This window comes from Nipponia nippon, unplaced genomic scaffold (genome assembly GCF_047370975.1).
Source record: "Nipponia nippon isolate SJK-2023a ecotype South Korea unplaced genomic scaffold, ASM4737097v1 scaffold_5, whole genome shotgun sequence".
NCBI classification, from domain to species: domain Eukaryota; kingdom Metazoa; phylum Chordata; class Aves; order Pelecaniformes; family Threskiornithidae; genus Nipponia; species Nipponia nippon.
The window spans coordinates 68,609,801-68,630,026 of record NW_028262369.1 but is presented as its reverse complement, the minus strand read 5'-3'; the positions used below and the strand labels follow the sequence as shown (position 1 = coordinate 68,630,026).

Sequence of the window (20,226 nt, the reverse complement as noted above, 5' to 3'; positions counted from 1 at the left end):
AAAATGAAAAGCTGGAGAATTTTACATAGGTCAGCCAAAAATTCTGAAAAGAGTGAATGAACAAACTGTTTATAAACACTTAGGGAGGAGTAGATTTTTTAAGAGTAAAAGATGCTGAAACATCATAATTCTCTTCTATAGCAGAGTAATAGGCTTTGTGAACACAGTACAGTCCTCTGACTTTTCTGTGGGCAGGTAATGTTCATGGAGACCTCTGCCGGTGGAGCCTCCACCCCAGGGAACCTGTTCTAGCATTTCACTGACCTTTATTTACCATTAGAAAATGCTGTATAGTGCTTTACTAGAACTTGTCTTGTTGCAGTTATGGCCTGTATCTCCTGTGAATAGTGGACATGCAGTAAATACTACCATATCCTGATGTTAGCAAGACTTTTTACATGCTTTCATAAAGTATTCTCACAGCAAACTAGCAGAGTATTAAAATATTACAGTGTTGGTGCATAACTAGTTGAAAAGCTTACACTCAGAGATTAGTAATAAATGGATTGTTGTTGAAATGGAAGGTGTAGTGAGGGGGGTTTCAGTTTCCCTCCTGGGTCTGGACCTATCCAGTATTTTCACTAATAACTTGGATAGTGGAATAGAAAATGTGCTTTTAACATTTGGAGAAAACATGAAGTTGGGAAAGACTGCTAGTTTGGCAGAAGGTGGAGTCAGAATGGAAAATGATCCTGTAAAATTGGAGACAGAAGTTATAATGCAAGTGAAGCAAAGGAAAGATCCGCCCCCCCCAGGCAGGAGTATCAGTTGGACAAGTTCAGAATGGCAACAGCTGGGTGGGTGGTGGTTCCTCAAGAAAGAATCTGGGGCTTATAGAGGATCAGAAGCTTGTTGATCACAAATCAACAGTGTTGTGGTGCTTAAAAAAAAAGCATCAACAATGTACATGGTGCTGTACAATGTACAGGAGTGTATAGACAAGAGCATAGCCAGCAGGCAAGATGTAATCCTTTTGCTCAGCTCAGCGTTGGGAGACGTCAGGTGTAGTACTGTTTCTGGCTTTTGACATTTTACTTCCAGAAGGATGTGGGCCAGCTGGAGAGGACTGCGGGAGGATGAGAATAGTTGGAGTGCAGCAAACCTGACTTACAAGGAGAAACTGAAGAAACCGCAGTTCCTTGGTCCAAAAAGAAAACAAGGACTTGATAGCAATCTTTGCATGGGTCAAAAGCTGCAGCAGAACAGAAAGAAATACTCTATTTTTCCTGCTTGTGAGGATAAAACACGAGATGACAGGCTTAAATCACAACAGGAAAAGTTCTACTTAAGTGCTGTTTGGTTGTTCTTTGGTAAGACACAGAGAAGGCACACAACACGCTTGTTGTTTGCAGTGTGTTCCTGCTGGCCTCTTGAACGAACTCTGTTTAACACGGTGGTCTTACAGGTAAGGTTGAGTGGCAATGCCTTTACGAATGAGGGCATAGTTTCAGCAGTTTATTCTGTTAGTTTAATTTGAGGCATCCATTTGTACCTTTAGATGAGTGGGAAGTCTGAATCATGTACTTGACCGTTGTATGTCATCCTGTTCACCTGTTTCCCACCATTTTTCCCCACCGCTGCAGTTGGAGAGGGAGGTGAAAATGCTGCTGCCAGACCACGTTTGGTACCAGTGCTGACAGCTTGCTGTGTGCTGGTTCTTGGTCTCTGAAATTTAGTGTCTGTGGCTGGGCTGGTTATGCTGCATTCGCTAGAGAGAAATAACGTTTGTGGTCACTGGTTCGTACTTAATCTTTTAGTGTTAAACTGTATGAAAATGTCTTTTGCAGGAGGGGAAATCGACTGTGTTGATAAGGATGGTAACACCCCTCTGCATGTGGCTGCAAGATACGGACATGAGCTTTTGATTAACACCCTCATAACCAGCGGAGCTGATACTGCCAAGTAGGTGGCTGAAGTGGAGCTGTTTCTAATGATCAAGTGTTATGTCTGATGCCTGGGAACACAGTTACTCCTCAGGTTCTGAAGTGTGAAGATTAAAATGGATAAGCCTAAGTGTACCGTACTTCAGTGGGTGACATGAGGCTAAAATATGAACACTTGGGAAGTGTGGAGGGGAAGGAAGCCCTGCTAAGTTCCTATTGTGCCCAGTTATGTGGTTACAAGTAGTACAAGTACTGCTTCTTTTTCCTAAAGCGTTGATGTGGCACAGTGGTATATAAAGTATATGAAATACATATGTACATAAAGTGCATCTTGATCACAGTTATTCCAGAAAGTCTGTAGCAATGAGTTTGTATAGGAAATGTAATTGAAAAAAATTCAGATGCCTTCGAAGGGAATTGTGTGCATATTCCTTAGTATTTAAATTAGCCTAATGTTTAGTGGCCTGTCATACATGGTGATTATTCTTTTGTCTTGTATCTTGTGGTATGACATAGGGTAATCAATACAAATGCAGTATTGCAGAGCAGATGTTACTAAGTATTTCTGATCTCAATATAACTAGAGCCTGTCTTGATGGTTGCATGATTTCTGATTCTCAGGTGGCTGAAATGATAGGACTGCTTTTATCTGATTCATGAGTTTGGGAGTCTTTTTTGAATAGAAGGACAAGTAGATGAAATTAGACACATTTCTAAATGTTGTTAGTGCTTTCTGCTTCAATTTTTTTCTTCTCTTGCACATGTGTCAAGACTGCACCCACAATATGATGTCAACTGAAATATTGGCAGGTGGTTGATTTTTAAGAGTACTTGAGTATTGGTTAGTTATGTTCAGGTGCTTATGGTCTGTCAAAAGAAAATAGCAAACCTGAAGGTAAACAAAGGGGTGTAAGACCAGAGTAATGCAATGCCGCGTGGGATATCTGTACCAGGTGTTTAATAGCAGCATCTGATTTCATTAATGTAAGTTTTTGGCAATTACCTCCACATGTCTCCGAAATATAATTTAGGAGTCTTCTACCTAGAACCTACCATAGAAATCAGTGACTTCTCTTGACTTACCTACTAAGGAAAACCTGCTTTCAGATGCAAATGAGCTGGTTTTAATTTTAAAGATACTTGCAGCTCTCAGTATTTTGTTTGTCTGCTTGACAACGTTTAAGAAAGTGGCACATTTGCCCATATTCCTTTATCAAGTACGACTGTCGCCATCCAAACTCATAAGGTGGAGTGCATCTTCAATTGGCATGGATGATGAAATTCCACAGGCTTCAGCTAACGTCACTGGATTTTATTAACATAACCAGCATGAAGATCTTGGTGTCTAAATAGATGTGTATTTTTCCTAGCTCTTTCTCCAATACAGTGAGTCTCTGTCTGTCTCTTATCCTGAGTTTTAAAGGGAAAATGAGATGCAGTGCCCACTCTTGGAATCAGGGTTATCCAGTTAGAAATTTCTATTTCACACTTGGGTGACTGGAACATTGATCAAATAAAGTACTTTTTCCAGCAGCAGAAATAAGTGAATTAAGAAGTTGGCTCAGAGATACCAGGCAGACCCAAACGATGCTACTTTCTGTGCTAAACAAGGAGCATTGAAATGCTGGGAATGGGCTTTCATATGTGCTGCATGTAAATAACTCTGGCTGAGCTCCCCAACTGGCTTTGAAAAGAAAATTCTGCAGCGTTGTTAGAAACAACTGTGGACAGCTTGGTCAGTCTTTGAGGCAACTGCATTTCAAGGGGAAAGTGTGTAAGTGATGGGAGGAACCAGTGTGAACAGCGCTATAGAAGTGTGACACTGGTTAGCAGATGTGCAGATAGTGTATTTCGATGGAAACCGGCCAAAACATGTGCTGGGTGGAAGTCTTGACCTAAAAGAGAAAAAATATTGCTATAGATAACTAGGTGGAGGAGGAGATAGAGGGAAATGGGTGAAGGAAGAAGCACAGCAATACAGAATGTCCAGTGTTAGCTTAAATAAATGAATCCACAGCTAAAAAATGCAGCCTGTTTATACAGATGCAGCAGCTTGGTGCAGCTTGTGCTGTTTCCTTCAAAGAATAGGCTGTCAGATCATCTTTTAATAGATTTACTCCAAGATGTAGACGCTGACACTAACAAAATTAAAACTTGTACAGCACCACAAGTCACTCCTTAGTGTAGTGAAGCAGCAAGGAGGACATGTTTAATGTGAAGACTGAGGAAGGATGGGCCTGTGGATTCTGGAAAGAACAAGTTTGTAAAAAACAAACGAACATTAAATACATATATGTATCAAATGTTGGAGAGAGCAAGATATCTTTATAAACATCCACATTCATTTTTGTCTAAAGCTTCATAAGTGGTTATGATTTATGGTGAGTCTTGCAGAAAGACGAGTTCCTTTGTCTTCGAGTCCTTATCTGAAATCCTCTTCCCCCATCCACCAGTTGTCTTGCAGAAATGAAAGGCAGATATGAATCCATCTGCTATTGTTCAAGAGTTTGTCAGTTTTCAAAAATATATCTGCTGAAGCAGGCAGTAGATGATAATCTTGTCGAGATAGTTGGTTTCAGAGGCTCCATGTTTATGTGCACTTTATGTGCTTTTCGTAAAACAATACTAGATGACAGAAGCCGAGATGTCCAAGCCCAAAAGTCTTCTAAGACAGTGAACAGCGGCATGCTTAGGGCCTGAACTGGGATGATTTGCTGATACTAATAAAAGCTGCTGTGTGCTCAGCTTGTTTAAAAACTACATGGTTGCCTGATAGAGATTTAGCCTAATGATAGGTGGCTACCTTTTTTTTTTTTTACCCCCCCCAGTATGTCTGCTCTGAGAAGTTTATAGTGTAATTGAAAAGAGGGTCCTGTGTTAAAGGAGGGGGGAAGTGAAAGGGAGTGTGAGGAGAGTAGCTGGAGCAAATAGGAAAGTTAGATGTTTAGTTCTTTGGATGTGGGAAGAAAAATATAAGTGTCACGGCAGCCTAAAGGAAAGTGTGAAGAAGAGTCATCAGCTACCCCAGCCCCATGGGAGAGACAGAGGGAAGAAGGGGAGGCTTTGAAAACCTACAGGAGAGTTATCTAAAGGATGTTAACTGCCAGAAAAATGGGTTTCAGAAATAATATTGAGAAGATTTTGGCATTTACTTTTACCTCAGAATGGCAGTTGCAGTATGTGTGGCTGATGCAGAAGTTTGTGCATCCTATACCGGGAAATTGACTCCAAGCAGTATCTGCTCTCTCGCTTCCTCCCTTACCTTGGCTTTCGCCTTAAATTTTTAGAAACCTTCCTGCCACATTCTGTTCAAATTGTAATGCCAAGATTTTGCTGTATCAGAATATTTTTAACTCCCGAGAAAGCTGGTAAGGAAATACAGATAGAAATAACACGGCAGGAAGAATCTTCCTCGAAAAGGATAAAAAACACTGCCTTTGTGGAAGGAGCTTTTGATGTGTTGCGTCTGTATGCAACCTGCATCTTCACATGACTCTGTGTAATGAGGCTGTTGTGCCTTTCAGGTGTGGGATCCACAACATGTTCCCTTTACACTTAGCGGCGCTGAATGCTCACTCAGACTGCTGCAGGAAATTGTTGTCATCGGGTAAGTAAATCCCGCAGTGTCTGTGGAGCTCGAGTAGTGTGTGTCTCCGCTGCTTACGGCCCCTATATACTCTTTGTTGTGAATTGTTCAAACGAAAGACTTCCTGTGCTGCCGCGTTCGGCTGTGTGGTGTGGCGTACAGGAGCATGCGAGGCTTTCCTAACGGCGTGCTGGTACTTCCTATATTGTTCATGCCCAAAGCCCTTTCCTCCTGGCAGGTTCAGAGAGTTTATGTTAATTCACTGGGAAAAGGGAGGAAATTTAGGGCCCTTTTCCAAACTGTAGGAATGTGAGATGCCATTTTGGGTTGGGTTCCCCCCGCCAAAGGAATAATTCAGGAAATCATCTCCTTGGGGCCTGCACTGGCGCAGGGATTTACATCTCACTGACAATGATATATTTTAGATGCAGCTGAAGTGTGTTCCTGAATCCAGCCAAAGTAAAGGAGTTAGGCTGGCCAAAGCTCTGTGGGCACGAGATGGGAAATGAGTGAAAGTGTAGTGTCGAGAGAGCAATCTCAGGGTCCTCACCAGAGCCCAAAGCAGAAGGAGCAGGAGTTTGCTGACACAACTGTTTCAAAAGAGGCAGTAATCAGGTGCCAAATCCCAAATTCTTTTTTTCCAGGCAAGAGTTCCCATGAGTTAAAAAAACACAAGGCAGATCATATGCTTTTTCTAGAAAATTGCTTCATTGCTTAACACGTAAAATCTCCTACTTCTTTTCCCTAAACTTGAGTCCTGTAGGATATAAAAAAAAAAGTGTGACAAATGGCACTTACATACCCCATTACATTAAACCTTGGTACGCTCTGGCCTTGACCACTAGATCAGGAAGGAAGAAAAAAAGCTCTGGGTGACCAGAGTTAATACTGTTAGTCTTACATCTTTGGCCTTGTCCGTCTTGATGAATATCCCTGCATGCTCCTGAAAGCCTCTTTCCAACCTGAAAACCACACGCAATAAAAATGGCCCCGTTTCATGTTCAGGCTGACTCTGTGCTTTTTCCTCATTTCTTCGTGTTTTCTGTCTTCATGTCCTGCTGTCGCAGTCCTCTTGATAAGTATCTGCCTCACAAATGCCTGTCACATGGTTTTAAATAGGGATGTGGCGCAGAGCTGGATGCGGAAATAGATGCTCATCAACTTTGCAGCTCTTTTTATAGAGCTGCCAAACGGGAGCAGCCGCTCGCCGTTCCCGTGACAACTTCTTTCTGACTGTAGTTGCTTGCTTTCTGTTTTTTTCCAACTAACTGATTTTTCTGTCTCTGCAATGTTTCTTGTGGTTTAACTAGGACAAAAGTATAGCATAGTGTCCTTGTTTAGTAATGAGCACGTGCTGTCTGCAGGCTTTGAAATAGACACCCCTGATAGTTTTGGAAGAACGTGCCTCCACGCTGCCGCTGCAGGAGGGTGAGTAGCTGTGACTGTAGCTGTTGTAAGTTATTTTGTGGCTTGGTTGCAGATTTGGTGCCAGCCAACTTGACTATGCCATCCACAGAGGAATTTATTGCGGTGCAAGGGATGCAAAGTGGTCTGACGTCAAATTTTGGTCACTTGAGGCTGTCTTTTCCCACTACCCTCATGTGGGGTTGCTTGCAAAGTAAAGGAGGTGGTCTGATTCCTTCTGCCGCAGACAGCCAGGTTGTGCTTTGAAGCATGGGTTTCAGGCATAGAGTAAACCTCTTCCTTTCCATGCCCCTGTGAAGACTGCTTCAGCTTTGGGTGGGGGTGCTGCATACTCACCCCGGTCTGTCTGTTGGCCACGACGGTCACTGAAGACCATCAGTCAGCAGGAAATCATCAGTTCCTAGGGCAAAGTGAGTGAGGAGAAGGAGCTGTGGCTCCTGGGATGCTGCTGGCGGGGGAGTTCTTCCTGGCCTCCACCTTTGGACTGTGTCCTTGTCCAAAAATGCAACTATGCAACAGTGCCCATCAGATTGCAACCCTGGAGTCCAAATGCAGTTCATCTCCCTCTTTCCCATTTTTCAGGTGCAAGTTTGGAAGTTCCTAAAAGAAAAAAGAACAAACCAAAACAACAACAAATAAACAAACCCAAAACAAACAAACAACCCCCAACCTCCAAATTAGAAAGTCAAAAGACTGTTGTTCTCTCAGGGTGGTGCATTCCTGATATGTGCTGGGAGGTCAGAAATGGAAACAAAAGAATACTGAAGTTCGTCAGTTTGAGTTGTAAATGTAGCATCCAGTTAGTTTAAATACTTCCAAATAATTGTCAGTGAAGTGCTGTGAAGTTAACCTAGCAAAAGGACAAAACATTTGGCAAGCATTGGATTTTGACTCTTCTGTTGAGGACTTTATGGCTCAGAAAACAGCTGAAATGGAGCCTTGGCTAGAACCCAGTTTGGATTCTCTATAAGCAAGCAGAAATGGTCATCCACAGTGAATACTTGGCACTCTTTCTGGAAGTTGTTTTTTCTTCTCGGTGGACCAAAATGTGTATCATAAAGTATTTGTTATTACAAAAAACTAATAAAATTGATCTAGATAGTGTTTTATTATTCTTATGATATTATTCTTCTTGATATTTGTCTCATATTAATAGAGGAGGTATGACTGTTGCTTGGATGGAGATTATTATAGTATAGGTCAAATGCTACCTCTTTGATAAGGCTGCACCCCAAAAGAATAATAAAAACAACCTGGAAGGCCTAAAGAGAAGGAGAGGCTTAAGAAGCGAAAGTGGCTCATGAAAACAAACCATATTTTTCCAGTGGTTTACTACAATTGTCATCACTAACAAGTGTTTTTATTTTTAGTACGTTGTGGCGAGTGTTATGTAGCTATTTTATGCAATAGCAATTTAGAGTAGGGATGAACATACGCCAACATATTGCATCCAGTCTTTTTTTTTTTTTTTTTCCCCTGGAGCTATACAAAAGGCATTAGTTTTTTTTTTCCTGAGACATGCCTCTTACTCCCATTAGTTGCATGGGTACTAGAAAAATAACATACTTCAAAGGCCTGCTCATCTGATTGTGAACACAAATGATTTATTGCCCCTGTGAATGACAAGGAGTCTTGGAAAGTGCTGTACTTCTTTAAGTCATTTTCTGGCTTGGAGTCATACATTTCTCTTGAATTACAAAAGATGTGAGAATTCAGCTGTTTTATTTTCTATTAAAAATCACCTGGCTTTAAACAAGGTGAAGAAGCAGCTATGATGTGGTGAATTCTTTCAACAGATAAAAAGCAATGGAGCCCTGCTCATCCCCTTATATAAATGCAATATTGATACGACAATCACTTTAAATAGCTGTGCCCCTTATTCAACAAAGCACTTAGAGATGTGCTTAAATCTATCAATAGTCAACAAATCATATGAGAATAAACCTAGAAGTAACTCCTGTGATTAAATCTCACTAAGTAAATAGGATTTGAGCAAAGTGCTTACTGTTGAATGCTTTGCTGAACGGGGGTGGATTTCGTTAAATGTCACCTCTTCATTATTAGACTGGCATTTTATAAGCTAGCAACAACTTTCTTTTAAAGTTCTCTTATAAAATACCAGTTCCGTGTGGGAAGCATTAGAGTACAGCTCCCATTGAAAATCTCCAAACACACTGAATTCACATCACATTTACTCTGCTGTCTTTGGAAATTTTTTTTTTTCTTCTGCAGAAGAGAAGTTTGAGGTTTTCTAGAAAAAAAGGAAATAGTTTTTTAAAGCTTCATTTTCTGTTCGATTGAATTTCATGTTGTAGTTGGCTGTACCCTGTTTTTGCACGGCAAATAATACAAAAATTGTTAGAGTAACTTTTTCCTTTTTGGGAGCAGGGGGCGACACAGATGTAAACTTCTGTTTTGTTCATGTTTTGCTTTCTTTACTTCTCTTTCCAGTAATGTTGAATGTATAAAACTCTTGCAAAGCAGTGGAGCAGATTTTAATAAGAAGGACAAATGTGGGAGGTAGGTAAATTATGAAGCTCATTTAAAAAAGAAAAAGAAAAGAGAATCTAACAGGCAAGGAAGAAAGACCACGTCTGTCTGGAAATCATATGTTCTATGAAAAATGACAGTAAAATAAAGTAGGAGTTTGTCCTTCCCTGCAGAACTCTTGTTGCTGCAGTTATATGCCAGACAGACAGGTGCAGACTTCATTAAAGACACAAAAGCCATCCCACCCTCTTGAGTTTTCTATTTTAAAAATATCACAGGTTTATTTTTTTTTCCTTATTGCTTCTCTTATTGCTTAAATTCTTGTGCTTGTCTGCCCAAGACAGCACCTGGGTTATGATGGGAGGATTGCTGCTATTTGACATGCTTCCTAGAGGTTTTTTTCCCCCATATGAAGTGTTGCTTTGAGTGTTGCTATGCCAGCTAAATAAGATGCTGTGAGGGATACCGTGCTTTGCTCTGCCTCCCAACTGGAAGAAAGTATGCAGAGCAACAGCAGTGGCTGTCACTGGGAATAGGTTGTTTGCAAGACACAGATTGAGGATCTGTATCCTATTAGGCTTCGTAGGAGCACCAAAAATTCCTATTAACACGATATTTTGTTAAATTTGCATAACTTTGCATTTCATCACAAGAACATAAGGCACTGATATTGACTGCTGGAAATCTGTAGGAATGCAGCAATTAAGATTTGTTGTTATCTTCGGTGGTGCATATTGGAATATGAGGTAACAAATTGTCACTTATGTTCCAGAACACCTTTGCACTATGCAGCTGCAAATTGTCATTTCCACTGTATTGAGACACTGGTGACAACAGGAGCCAATGTTAATGAAACAGATGACTGGGGACGCACCCCTTTGCACTATGCTGCTGCTTCTGACATGGACCGAAAGTAAGAAAGCTTCTTTGTATTCCTTGTTTAAAGTGTTCTGCTAAATCAGTGTCATTCTATTCTCCTCATGATGCTATGTCATTTGAGCCAAAAACATGATCCCGCTAGCAAAGGAATTTCTCTCAGATGTATGCATAACTCCACACTGAGTTGCTCTGACTATAAGCCAAATCCCCAGATGATGTGTCATTTCAGCTCTACGGTTTACCTTTGATGTAACGCACAGTTTTGCAGCCACCCTGTCCTACTGAACTGTTTTCACAACATTTTGTCGTATGCTTTCCTCTGTGCGGTTTCCTCACAAGAGTAAGCTCAGAGAATTTTCTACATCTGCTTTGCAAGTCCATCAGAAGGGATGGAACAAGAGACAGCAGGAGAGGTTTTCCCAGATGGACTGCTGTGACAGACAAACATCTGGCCATTCTGACAGACTTTCTGGAAAAGATGGGATAGATCTACCGGTCAGTCTCTCTCCACTGTCTGAGATGATAAAAATGCTCGCCCTGTCCAAACAGGTTGCTTTTTAGAGACTTTTAAAAGACAGAAGCCTGGGGAATATCCTTTGACAGAATGCAGTGCTGTTCTTGTGAGAAAGGGGGAAAACAGCTCCAAAGCTTAGAAATCCTGTGGTTAGTGACTGCAATTTCTAATTCCCAGATAGCTGCATATTTTGGCAATCTCTTCCTCATAATATACTGTATAAAACAGGCTCTATTATCCTGTTAGTTCCCTCTAAAAACTGTTAGCGACCTGTATTTATTTTAGGTCATCCCCTGCTTCTGTGTCTCATTCCTTTAGACACTAAGGAACTATTTTCTTGGTTTCTCATATAGTGAGGTCTGATAAAAATACATCTGCCTCATTCCCAGAAGAATACCACCTCAAAGCCACTGCAGGAAAACTTCAGCATAACTTTATGGTAGAGGTTTGGATGCCATTCCAGAGCCTTGGTAGCTGCTTCATCATTTGCTGTGATAATACCGATATGAAAAATGTCTTCCCTATCACCCTCAAGGCTGAACAGTGCTGGGAAGAAGGCAGCAGGATCTTCAGGTCTGTGCTTGGCATTACAATCAGAGTAGGCTTGTAGGAAGGCTTTCACCACTGGCTGTTTCTAATTCTGTCTTCCCAGGGTGAGTTGTTATTCGAGGTGTTGAGGCTTTTGATTCCATGTGTGTTTTTCACCTTCTGGCTCTTTATAGGTGAAGTTCCTGCATTTAAACAAGCTCTTGGTTAACTTAAGGATGTATCTACTTCCGTCATTAATTAAAAAAAAAAAAAAATCAGGCTTACTTTAGTCACATCCTGAAGATTGGCAGGAATATGTGACCTTTATTTGCCCTCATAGTCCAAACCTAAATTGATTCTGATGTGGTGATGCTGTCTTCTCATTAAATTTTCCAGTTTGAGATGTTCTGGAAGAAGCCTTGTTACATAGATGAAATGCTGTTTGCAGTCTGTGATTTTATAGGTCAGCGTATTTTTTTTTCCTGCTAAATAGCAAAAAAACTCCCAAGGTCAGGCAATCTCAGTCCAAAGAATATTAATAATTATTTAATTTTGGATGTGGGCAGTTAATGAGCAGGGAGAAGTCTTGGTGCAGTGAGGCTGCCCTACTGCTTCAGCTGTTTTGGTAATTGTTGTTGCTTATGGTCTTCGGAAAGTACCCTTTCCTGCAATGGAAATCACAACAGCATTTTCATTGAATAAATGATCGCAGCTTCTGAGTATGTACTGTTTCTCCAGATCATCGCTTATTCTGTTCAGGGAATCTTATTGTGGGATCTCACTGATTTGTAGTTAACCGCAAGCAGATACAGGTAGGACTTCAGCATAGTACATGAGTACTGTCTATGAGCTTACAATGTTAATATTCAGGGGACTTATTTTATTAATAACAAAGTTTTCTGTGAGTCAGCGGACATCAGACAGACCCTGGGCTTGTAGAACAACCCATTATTGCTAGCATCCACAAGAAGAATGTCAAATCTTGATATTAAATATCGGAAATTGCATATTAAAGAAAGAATATACTGTTCTGCATTGTGCAGAATCCAGTCTGGAATTTGCTTTTTATATTGGGATTGAAATTAGCTACTGTCCTTCTACAAACCTTTCAAGCTACTAATCCATGATGATAGCAGTTTGTAAATGTTAGCCAAAAATGATCCAGGTGTGCAGGAATATGAAGACATGTTGAGCTCTCTGAAGAACCTAAAGAATCTGACCAAGAGGTCCACACAGTGTTGCCAAGATATTTCCCAGAAAGTGAGGAGAGTCAGCGACACAGCTAGTGCAGATTCAAGATAGACCAATTTAGTATCAGTGATTGAAGTTTCTCTAAATCCTAAATCCTGGAGAAGATCTAGCAGGTTGCTGTAGGAAGAAGCAAGCTGTGGTAATCCTGAGTTCCTCTCTGCAAAGGAAGCAAAATGCACAGCATTGCTGTGGGAGAAACGGAGGGATTCCAGAAAGTGATGATCAAACTGTTTCTGATAGAATCCACAATTTTCTGTTTGTTTTTTTTTGTTTGTTTTTTGTTTGTTTTGTTTTGTTTTTTTGTTTTGTTTCTTTTTCGTGGCATTGACTTGTAGGACAATGAACTACCACGTTATAGTTGTCTCCATAGCTTGCAAAACTTATTAGCTGCAGACCCATGCAGAACACTCATTTAACTTGTATAATTCTTATTGTTGGCTGAAGGAGGTCAGCTCCTTGAAGAGGAGATTGGGGATGGGTGGCAGACTGCGTCAAAATCACTGGTATGATATTTTGAAAATAAGTTGCATTTTTCTGTCCTCTGTTGCTAAGAAGAAAGAATATTTTAGGTAACTCCCATGAAAATGCTGAAGAACTTGAAAGAGCCAGTGAGATGAAGGAAAAAGAAGCTGCATTGTAAGTTTGGTGTCAATAAAGCAGTTAGACTCCATTTCTGGAGAATGCCACTGCTTTGGGCTGCAGTTTACACTCTGCTTTTGCTCGTTCATTGCTCTGCTAAACACAATGCTTGGCTTTAATGAGGGCTCACCTAACGAAAAAAAGCTCTATGCTCTTCTCTGTGCGCGTATTCCCTAATATTTCTGTTTCTGTGCTTGTTGCTGTTTCTTAATTGAAAATGTACTGCTTCAGTAGTTTAATAATTCTTTAGTATCATGCACTGACTTGTTTTAATGCTTTGCACTGAATATGTATGTTGCAAAAAGAAGTAGCCAATGGCTTCCTCAATGTATTTACTTGGATTAACAACCTCAATGTATTTACTCTGATTAACATTTTCATCTAGCTGCTTAATGATTTTTTTTTTGTTTTAAAATCCCCTTTTTCGTATGACAGCCTTACATTCACTACAAATTACAAGCTATGGAAGAAAGTAATAGTAACAAAATGATGATTTCTTGATGGTATAAGAAAAAGTGGCAGGGACCTATAAATAGCATAAGGGATCCTTTGAAAAATGTGTGGGTTTTTTTTTTTTTTTAAAAAAGCCAACAAACAAGAAAATATATTTATGTATGTATACGCCAGGAAATTAACTCAGTTACGTCTTTATCTTTCAGCTTGCCATAGCGCGTGTTTGGAGGCCAATCGTTTGATCTAGGTTTTTACGTACAGTAGTAGCAAATCTAGGCTGTTTACATCATGGTACAGAGTTGTGTAGTTTTCTTTCAGGCTTCATAATAGAAAATCATTTTGTAATTTAGAGTAGCCACAAAGGTTGGGTTGAAGATTGGTTTTTATGAAGATCTTCAAAGATCAGTGGGTATTTTGTTTTAAAAAATGGTGAATGTGGGGAGCTATTGGTGAAAATGGGGAAAATTGTAAGTGATTTGAGGTGCTGCTAGAAATACAGAATTAACTGCCAGTTTTCCATGTCACTCCTAGTTGCAGTGAGGGATGAGTCTGTTAAATACTGTAAGCTCTCATTTAAATGAGTGAATTGTCCACAGGTGTCTAGAGTTCCTTCTACAAAACGATGCCAATCCATCCATCCAAGACAAAGAGGGGTACAACACTGTACATTACGCTGCTGCGTATGGGCACCGGCAGTGTTTGGAACTGGTGAGTGCTCAGACAGTTCAGAAATCTCTTAGGTGATGAGATATATATATATATATATGTGTGTGTGTGTATATTCTAGTATTATGAACTCCCCTGATGGTTACTATTTGAGTTCTTTGGATATTCACAAATCTGTGAGAACCTGCAATATGGTGCAGTAAACTCAAATATATGCAAACAGATGTATCTTAAAAACATGTTAATCTTGATAATCCCGTCCTTGTTCAACAAGCTGGTGCTTAAGTGTTGTCTTTGAGTGGAGTTTATGTGTGCTCAAATTCTTTTTAACTGCGATCAAAATATTCCCAGTGTATGTGTATGTGCCCATAGTAAGGGGTAGTTCCCAGCGCATGGCAGTGTATGTGCCTTCTGCAGCTGGCACGTCATCTGACTTGCGAACTGAGAGAGTAAAACAGTTTTTGTGAGCTGCATACCTGCAATGCCTTTTTGCCTCTGGTGAAACAATAGCAGCATTGATAAAGTTACCATAATCAAGATTAACCTTGTATGCAATGTAACGGGTTTTTTTGTTGTTGTTTTTTAATATCCTGGACCTGAATGATTAGAAATTGCATCTCATAAGAAGCCAAGAATTTTTTGCCAAAAATTGGATTTGGGAGATATATAGTATGGATTTATAGAAGTTTGTGACTTGTAAAAATAAGTGTCATGAAGATGGGCGTTAACTGAACTACTTGATATACAGGGTGATCCAAAATTATTGTGTCACATATAAGGAGGCTTTAATTGCTTTAAAAAAAAAAAGCTCTAAGTAGAAAACTGTTTAGATGTTCATGCTTTAGTAAGAATACTGTGTGCTGTTTAGTGTTTTGTGTTGTTTGGTTCTTTCGTTCTTTGTTGAAGAGTCAAAGTACTTAATTATTGAAAAGGAGCTCTGCGCAGCACATGCTGCTTTCTCACCACATTTACCAGCGCTGTCAGTTACTGCCACCATAGGAGAAATCCTGCAGCTGGCCTACATCAGGGTCACAACAGCTAGGAAACCTTGACCTGTAATTACACCAGGGCAGCCCTGGGTCAGAATCTCAGGTGGGATGTTAAGCCTTTTTAGCTCCCACCTGCAAGCCTGTATATTTAGGACGCTTAAAATATCACTGCTCCTTTGTTGCTTGTGACAGTGAGTTTGACCTTTCCTTGTTTAGAGCCTTTTCCTGGAGCTGATCTCTTGTGACTCTGCCCATGGGGATGGAGGGGTCCTCTGCTGAGCCTGCCACCCATTTGGAACAAAAGCAAATGTTCTTGGTATTTGTAGTGTGTATATATAGAGTAGCCTTCTCTGTGCTCGGTACAAGCCTATGCTTGTATGGCCACAGTAATGTGTATTGCAACCTTACCTGTGTCTTATCACCGGATTCTTGCATGACTTGCGTGAGCAGAGATCTCTATAACAGCACCTTCACTGGGGAATTCTCTTTCAGCCTTCATATCACAGATCCTGTGTGTCGTGAGGCGTGGAGCAGGCATGGAGCAAGGTTCCCTCTCTTTTCTTTTGCTTGTTGCTGTGCACGTTTTCTGGCAACGTGTCAGTTGCAGACAATGACCCGCTATCGAGCTCCAGTGTTGCTTAGCCTTGCCAGACAAAAGGAAGAGCTGGCAGTGCAGTGCATATCAGAGGTGTTGGGGTTTCTTTTAATGTTGGAGGGTGAAATGCAAACTGTGGGCTAGAGGCAGCTGTGCAGCAAGTGTTCTGTATTTAGACAGAGAAATTCAATGTTTTTCCATGTCAGTCTTCCCACATTTGTGACTACAGCTGCTGTATAGAAACACAAGGTCAAGTATCATTTGCAGAGTTATAGTCATACGGCTGTTCTGTGTACACCAACACCGGTGAAAGAAAACTGCCATGAATTTTAGCCTTTTGCATGCAAAGGGCCACTATTGTGTACTAGGGCATCTAGCTGAAAGTTTTGAGGGACCAGGATTTTGCCATTGGTGTTCAGAGGTTGACGGGCCTCTGTGGAATACAAAAGCTAAATGTACCAGAAAGCATTTGTGTTCGATCAACAGTAGGACCAGCACTCCTCACCTTTGCACCCGCTGTCAGAAGAAGGTGATTCTGCTTTGTTCATGTGAGCAGTTGTCCCTTAGCTCTAGTGAGTTACTGAGCCCTGAGTTTAATCACTTTATATTTGATAATAGCGACTACCTAACTGATACAGGCAGCACCTTTACACTGATTTTTTTGCATTGCTTGGATTCAGGTTGGGAAAAGGGTCAGGACCGAAGTCTTGAATAGCTGAAAGGTAATTGTGCCATGGGCATGAAATGGAAGTAATTCTCGTGCCTAGGTTTATTCACTTATTCCAACATGAGACTCCCAGGTGTTAAGACAATTGTTGATTCCCGTGCTTCATCCGATAGTGTCATCACTATCCTGTAATGCAATCAAATTGTTTTTGACAGAGTTCTGGTTATCTATGGCTATTTGAAGGCTGTGTGTAAAGCTGCAATATGAATTCATCTGACGCAGATGGAAAGGAGCCTCACTGTCTTGTGAGGCTGAGTGGTGGCTTGGTCACAGTTTGTTGTGCTCTTTGAGGTGGCCCTATGACAAGGACTTTGTCATGAACCATGATCTATGTTTCTGGTAGCTATTAACCACAGTACATTGACTGCTCTAGTTACTCATAATTGAACAAAGCATCCACTAAGGTTTAATTGCTTCTAGACATGACTTTTATCTAGAGGCCCCTTCTTTTCTGCGTAGCAGAAAGAACAGTAAGTCATCAAATGCCATCTTAGTCCTCAAGCCTTCTGTTTATCAGTTTTGAAAACTAAACCAATGGAGATCCAGAAAATGGCAACGCTATTTGCCTCATTTCTCTCTTCTGAGCCACATCGCGCTCTCCTCAGTAATGGTGGAGGCAGCTGCCGATTCCAGTTAATGCTGCAGGTTGAGTTGGTGGGTGGGTTAGTGGGTAGAGTAGGTGCCCAAGGACAGCTGGTTATGTCTGAGGAGTACTTGGCTGGTTTTGTTGCTGTATCTTGGAAATACATTTTTCTTATTGTTTTACTTGTCTTCAGTGCTAATGAAAAGGAAAATAAGATTCACAATATTTTTAGTTGCTCTTACTCAAGGAACAGTGGGAGCCCATCAGCCCTAATTCCAATGTAAATATGTCTGTAGATAGGCAGGGAGATTTTTTATTTTGGTTTCACACGTGCAATAACAGAGATAAACTGATGTCTTTCTTAAAACTGCTGACTTCGAACCGCTAATTTGTATCACAGGAACTCTGACATATGGAATACTCCTTCTAAAATATTTCCAATCCCTTCCATCCTGAAGAAGAGATTTTCAGGCAGGATTATTGAAATAACAACATTATTTGCCAGTGCCAAATTAACTCTTATTTTACTCTTTTATCCCTTGGGTAAATATTTTTGGTTTATTATTGAGAGCTCATAGATGAAAATATCTAGGATTTATCTTCCCTAGAACAAGACAGTTCTTTATGGGCATAAAACTGTTAGATGAAAATGTACGTATAAAATATGAAGCTTTAATTCTGATCAAAACTCAGGCCGTGGGTGCAACAATGAGCTTGAGTTTATGAGTAATGGTTACTAGTATTTCTTTCCATGCACAATACCAAACTTTGGCAAAGTGTTAGGGAATTATTTCAATGTTCTAGAATATGTCAAGTTTATAATAGACCTTGTAAGATCAATTTTTTCTTCCCCTCTCTCCCCTGGTTTTTATAACAGCTTATTTCTAAACAAATGGTCACTTAAAAAAAAAAGTCTAAAGAAGATGCAGTATCCAATGGAGATTCCTTCGCTGAGAGATCTGATCTGTGCTTTAAGCACTGTAGCTTCTCAGCATTGCAAAACATTTACATGTTTGAGTACAGTTTAGAAAAGGCTGGTTTATCTATGAAAATTTATTTTAATTTTTTGACCTTTGTGTTTACTGTGAGCCCAATGCCTTGGCCGGAATTTAGCTAAATTTCTTTGTGGGGAGAGGAGACCTATTAGGAGAAATAAGGATTAAGAGTGAAAAGGTAATTTCCTTTGACCCAAACAAATAAAATTTTTGTTTCTGTGCTCAACCACAGAGCTCAAGGAGAGAAGCTTTTTTCCTGGGAGGACCTTTAGGTTGTCTGGGATATTAGTGGGGTAGTTACCCTGCAATGAATGACGTGATGTTGCTAAAAAGAGAAGAGTGGAAGCAGATTCTTTAATTCTTTCTCCATCTGTAAGGAGCCATTCATAAAGGCTGAATGGTGGGCATGTGTGCTCGCAAGCAACTGAAACTCCCATCTGCTTTCCTACTTCTAAAAATAACCTCACGTTTGTTTAGATTGGGACTGACTTCTTTGGTGTTTGGTAGTCAAGGGATATTGGTCACAATCGCTAGCTGGTATTTTAGAGCTGATCACATCACCAAACTGATTTGAAAAAAAGAAAAATATGGTGGTTTTTTTCATTGAAATGATCTCTTATTACAAAATCCTTAATGGTGTGAAAAGAGTGAAATTTAAATTGTGATTTCACATTAAAATTCTATCTGGAGAGCCAGTCAAGCACTTTGTGCTGGTAAAAATAGGTTTCTGTGCAGTGTTAGGGCAAACAGAGTTAAATGCCTGTCTCCTGTAGTGAAATCTCTTCTCTGACTGTAAGAATTGATGGTTATTTTTTCTTTTAATCTGCTCTTCTCTTTATTCCATCAGCAAATGGAATTTACTCTTTGGGTCATAGAACTTGAATTGGCACAGGGGCTAATTCATTTGAGGATGGGAGGAGAGCATGGTTTAACCATGTCCAAAAGAAAAGGCAAATCTCAGTCTGCCTGCCTGCCTGAAGCAAGGTGACCCGCACAGCTGTGTGTGTCAGGGAGAAGGGGCAGCGGCAGATTTCCCGCTAGCAGAAGGCCATCTTGGCTGTGCTGGGAAAGAAAAGGCTGCGTTTGAAGAGAAAGAAATCACCTTTTATTAGACCTGTTGTTACCACTGGAAAATAGTTAAACTGTGTCTTCCAACACTTGGTTCCTTAACCCATGGAGAAATTGAAATCACAGACCCTATAAATCTTTGATGTGGATGCTAGTAATTATATATGTCTCTTATCAACAAGAATTTGTTCATTCATCCATCTGAGAGCACGACACTGATAATTAGTGACAAATGAATCACAAGTGTGGTTGGGATAGGTGTTAAAAAGCCTTTTGCCACATGGCGATCTGGCTCAGATGCTTGTCCAGCGGCAGCCCCTGGGCCACCTCCTGGCCTGAATCTCTTCATTCAAGGGATATGTTCTGCGTTTTCTCCTTCATCAATTCCTGTCCATCTCTGTGGCCAACACTGTCTTTCTTGAAGGGAGCATTTTGTCAGAAACCAGTGGTGATAGCGTTCCGTGTGGTGAATGACTTCATACCTATGTCTATGAGAGCTTTTCCCACGTGGAAGTTCCTTTATTAGTGGAGGAAGTTCAAAGTCATTAACATGAGTGGCTCTAGAAAGGAAAAGAACTTAGGAACTTCATGCTTGAAAATGACTTCAATAAACCTAAATTGTCTGTCAGTCCTAGAATCACCCAAATTATGGTAGATGGATTCAATTACTTAAGTTGTGATGTCAGCATTAGTGCAATACGTACCCACTGGTTAAACGATCAATAGGATCAATATGCTAGATATGCCAGTATATTTTGACTTAGATTTTATGTTTTGGAAACTAGATAATTTTGATCCTGAAAATGTTTTCTAGAAAGCTAATTCTGCTTGTGAACTCCGTGAGTGCAGGAATTTACCATTTTCTTTGGCACCCTGCTGGCACTTTGGCTTGTAGGATAGGAGTATTGCCTAGCATCTCTGAGGTTTATTTTCTGTCTTTCTGACAGATTTTGTC

The 20,226-nt window shown here is 40.4% G+C and overlaps 1 protein-coding gene across 12 annotated transcripts in view; it reads left to right on the top strand.

The window, feature by feature from the left end:
• Positions 1–20,226, top strand: part of ANKRD44 (ankyrin repeat domain 44) — a 146,099-nt gene that overhangs the window by 95,060 nt on the left and 30,813 nt on the right. For 6 of the 12 annotated variants that reach the window (XR_015699338.1, XM_087734772.1, XM_087734767.1 and 3 more), the window contains exons 10-16: positions 1,788–1,902; positions 5,408–5,490; positions 6,780–6,897; positions 9,346–9,414; positions 10,157–10,297; positions 13,109–13,192; positions 14,245–14,356. Coding sequence is in view for 11 of the 12 variants with exons in the window: in XM_087734772.1 (XP_087590898.1) it covers positions 1,788–1,902; positions 5,408–5,490; positions 6,780–6,897; positions 9,346–9,414; positions 10,157–10,297; positions 13,109–13,192; positions 14,245–14,356 (722 nt within the window). In the remaining variant the exon portion in view is untranslated. The remainder of the gene's footprint in view (positions 1–1,787; positions 1,903–5,407; positions 5,491–6,779; positions 6,898–9,345; positions 9,415–10,156; positions 10,298–13,108; positions 13,193–14,244; positions 14,357–20,226) is intronic. The other 6 variants (XM_087734775.1, XM_087734768.1, XM_087734766.1 and 3 more) reach the window with 3 other exon arrangements.